We start from the raw sequence: 4,130 nt of genomic DNA on the forward strand, positions 1-4,130 counted from the left end.
AGGAGTAAACCAAACCCATAAAGAACTTTAAGTCCAACGGAAAGAAAAACCGCACTAAGGCACCTATCATCGTATTTTATTTATCACTTAACTGGAGACCCGCAAACAATATTGGCAGCTAATTAGACTTGACGAAAGCTCACTTCATGCATCTAGCATAAAACCTAGTTCTAACTTATAATGCCAGTCTGTTGAAAAGCAACTACTGCATACTTCCTCGCTATCTCCCCGTACTTCACGTATTCAATAATACTGCATACCTCAAGTACCTCAACAACCATGTTTCATATGAAATCCTAATCCAGTAATATGTGGCAAGTATTGACACACTACTACAGGAATGAATCTAGAAAGTTAACTAACAAGAAACACTAGATTGACCTGAACTAACAAACTTGCTATGCTCTTACTTACACAATGTTTGGGAAGTTACTGCAATCAACTGCCATTTTTTCAAATCCCTCTGCAACCATGGATTCTCGATACCAAAGCAATAACTGTAAGTGGAAAGCCTAGATACGTTGGGAACAAAATAAAGACTGCCACTTAAATTCTTACCATTTCTTCAGCAGCCGTGAACTAACAATGAAAAATGAAAAGACTCGAGCCACCATTGAAGATTCAGTAGCATATAAATGGCCTAACACTAGTCTAACAATACCCCATTGATTACCAAGCAGCAAACCCAAATAAAAACAGCCATGCAACATACTTGGACAAAACAAAAACTAAAGCTGCAAGTAACAAAAGTGCACTAAAGAAAACATACAACAGAACAAATCTCAATAACATAAACTACAAAGGTGTTAAACTTGAACGACCAACAAACATAGTCAAGATAGGTCATCATTATGGCAGCTTAAACAACAAGAACCATAGCAAATCTATTAAAAAAAAGTTCCGAAACAAGGGCGACGTTAAATCACATTCAAGGACCAACCCTCTACTACAAAGGTTTAATAAAACATATATATCTATTGACATAAACCTATAACTGCCAAATCTTTGATAGAAAAAGCATTTACCTAAACCTCCAAGCATCAAGCAGGTAAACACAGAAATTACCTCATGGTGACCCTAAGAATCAGATGATTTAACCGCTTTCAAAACTTCAGTAGTCAGCTCCCGAACCAGGTCAACACGCTTCAAGTAAACCTCAGCCTCCTCCTCATTAAACTTTCTCCATTTTTTCTCCCATTCCTTAGCTATTGAATCTCCAAGTAAAGCCAAGCCTTCTGTCAAAAGACTTTCTCCCAGAGTAGGTCCATTCTTATTTTCCCGAAACGCCTCAAGCAAGAACGGATAAGCAGACATCCCATTTTGAACCTCCCTTGGAAGCTCCTTGGACGAAATGTCACTCAAAGCAACAGTTTTTGGAGTAGTTTTAGTTTTGAAACTCCTACTTTTCTTCCCATTAGTTGCTGGAGCTGATTCATCGTTGCCGTTACTAGTAGCATCAGCAGGGGAACTCCTTTTGCGGCCACCAACTTCTTCCCCTTCCCAAATCAACTTCATGACTTCATAACATCTCAAATCATGGGGTTTGGAGAAGGTAGGGTCCTGACCAGCTTTTCCTCTCTTGTAATTGTTTTGGTACTTCTTCTTCAACCTTCTCATTTTATTAAGCAATTGATCTTTGTTAACAGTGGCATTCACAGATTCCTTAATAGACTCAAGAAATCCACCTAAATCAGCAAAAGGATCAACGCCTCTCCTATGCCAATCCAGCATACCTTCCAGAACCACAATTTCATCATTGTCGCTCCATACTCTGGCAAAGAGCTTCTTAGGATCTTTCTCAGGATCTTTTTCACCTTCAGGATGACTACTGCTACCACCACCATTTTCCTCATCAGTTTTCTTCTTCTTTTTCTTCATATCAATCTCAGCTCTGTCACTCTCAGCAGGACGTTTCTGTGAAATAGGAACAACAGCAATAGCAGGAGCAGTTGATGAAGGAGGTTTTGATACAGTTTTCTTCGGCGTAGGTTCGTTTGCAACACCGGGTTTGGAAGGACTGCGAAGGACTTCAGCAGGAGTGGATTTCTTTGGTATTTCATCGGATTCAGATTCATCTTTCCCAGATCCTTCTTCATCAGAATCCTCCTCTTCTTCTTCCTCTTCCTCTTCTTCTTCGTCTTCTTCTTCTTCTTCCCCCTCCTCTTCTTCAGATGAAGAAGCAGATTCAGGTTTTGAGACCGGCTCAGGCTTCTTGGGAGCTACTTCTTGATCGTCAGATTCTGATTCTCCTTCCTCCTCTTCCTCGTCTTCTTCTTCCTCCTCCTCTTGTCCTTCTCCTCCTGCAGCTTCTTCTTCCTCTCCACTTTCGACTTCTTCTTCCTCTTCCTCTTCTCCACTTTCAACTTCTTCTTCAGAAGTTGAAGCTGCTGGTGGATCTTCTAAAAGGGGTTTCTTTTGACCCATTTTCTGTTTTTCGCCGATCAGGGAATGAAGAGCTAGGCTTAGGGTTTATGATAACAAATTTCGCCGATTAGAGATGGGGAATGAAGAGTTAGGTTAGGGTTTTTGACAACAAAGGGCGTTGCATCTGGGGGAATAAATACACGCCTACTGGGCTTTTTAGGGCGACTTTCTCGTGTTACACCACAGACTCGTATCGTACGTAACGAAAATAGGTGTAATTTACAATGGGTACCTCGTAGGTCGGGTGTTTATATTTTGAGACATTAGCCAAGTCTTACGGTCATTCCAATCTAGTAGGATAGAACCGTGAAAAGTAGATGCGCTGAATGGAACAACGAAAAGTAGAATTAGATTGTGCTGAACGGAACAACGCAACCATCTCAGCCGTTGGATCAAAAAATAAATCAATCTGTGTTGAACCATTTCGCGAAAAGTGATTTTGGCTGTGCTAAAGCATTCAGCGAAACTATCTCGCTATTAGTTCACATGCGGGATATATCTAGAGAGAAGTGGTGTTAACAAATAGACAACGCCTTTTTTTTTAATCAGCAACGCTTTTTCGCTTATCTATCCCATAAGACTTAATCTAAGGCTTATTCCTATGCATCGTAGCAGAAAAATCACTTTGCCATGCCACCTTCACTTCCGCCACTATGAGAAAATAACTTAGTGTTGGTATTTCAATAGAGAGATATTCACTATAGCACTTTCGGTATCATGATTATTGCTGGGGTTATAATCTATATAGCTCGATGAACAATATATCATTTAACGACTATTTTGTAACGACTATTTCCTCTATTTCATTCCTTTTATTTCATCAAATTACTTACACCTACTTCTACATATATTTTACCTATTTCTTTATATGTACTACCAATTTTAAATTTCATAATTATCAATGGCTAGTTCTGATGACGAGAGGAATATTCATATCAATCGGTTTAGATCACAACAAGAAATGTATCGAAGGAGGTTGCAACAACTTGATGATGAGGAACCTGAGGATACAAAAATAATGGACACTCTGATGCTCGTATGTTGAGGTCAAATACCTAGAGTTCCAGAGACAAAAGAAGTATTCACAAGAAGATATACGTATCGAGAGAGGGAGTGGTTCCACCAGGAGCTCATGCACAATTATTTTCATCCTAATTGTGTGTACTCTAATCAAGATTTCCAACGTCAATTCCACAATGCCCCCACGCTAGATGATAAAGATTATTAATGAGCTTTGTCGGGTAAAACCTCAATTTAATTATCAGTTTGATGCACTGAATATTAAAGGTCATGGTTATGAACAAAAAGTCACTTCAGCTCTAAGGAATCTAGGTTATGGAAAACCAGCAGATTCGAACGGTGAGTACCTTCGTATGGTCAGAACAACTTCATTCACTTATCTTTCATTATTTTTTGAAGTAACGTATTTTCGAAAACCAACCGAGGTAGACGTCAGAGAAATATTAGGAGAATGAGGATATGAGATTCCCAAGAATGCTAGGTAGTCTTGACTGTATGCGTTGGGTATGGCATGGATTCCCTACTTATCCTTGAAGCTGTTACTTCTTATGATTGTTGGATATGATACGTTTTTTCTAATCTTCCGGGTTCAAAAAATGATATTCGTGTTTTGCGCAAATCGCATCTGTTAGAAGATCTAAAGTATGAAATGTTTCCCCAAGTCCATTTCGTAATCAACGACCATC

The 4,130-nt window shown here is 39.2% G+C and overlaps 1 protein-coding gene across 1 annotated transcript; it reads right to left on the reverse strand.

Annotated features, from left to right (window-relative positions):
- Positions 1 to 750: 750 nt before the first annotated feature.
- Positions 751 to 2,548, reverse strand: LOC113318297 (GLABROUS1 enhancer-binding protein-like). The gene has a single exon (XM_026566444.1). It carries the CDS (start codon positions 2,422 to 2,424, stop codon positions 1,078 to 1,080), a length of 1,347 nt encoding a protein of 448 aa, XP_026422229.1. The 5' UTR covers positions 2,425 to 2,548; the 3' UTR covers positions 751 to 1,077.
- Between the last annotated feature and the right edge of the window lie 1,582 nt (positions 2,549 to 4,130).

The sequence above is a fragment of the Papaver somniferum genome, chromosome 10 (assembly GCF_003573695.1).
Source record: "Papaver somniferum cultivar HN1 chromosome 10, ASM357369v1, whole genome shotgun sequence".
Lineage (NCBI taxonomy): Eukaryota > Viridiplantae > Streptophyta > Magnoliopsida > Ranunculales > Papaveraceae > Papaver > Papaver somniferum.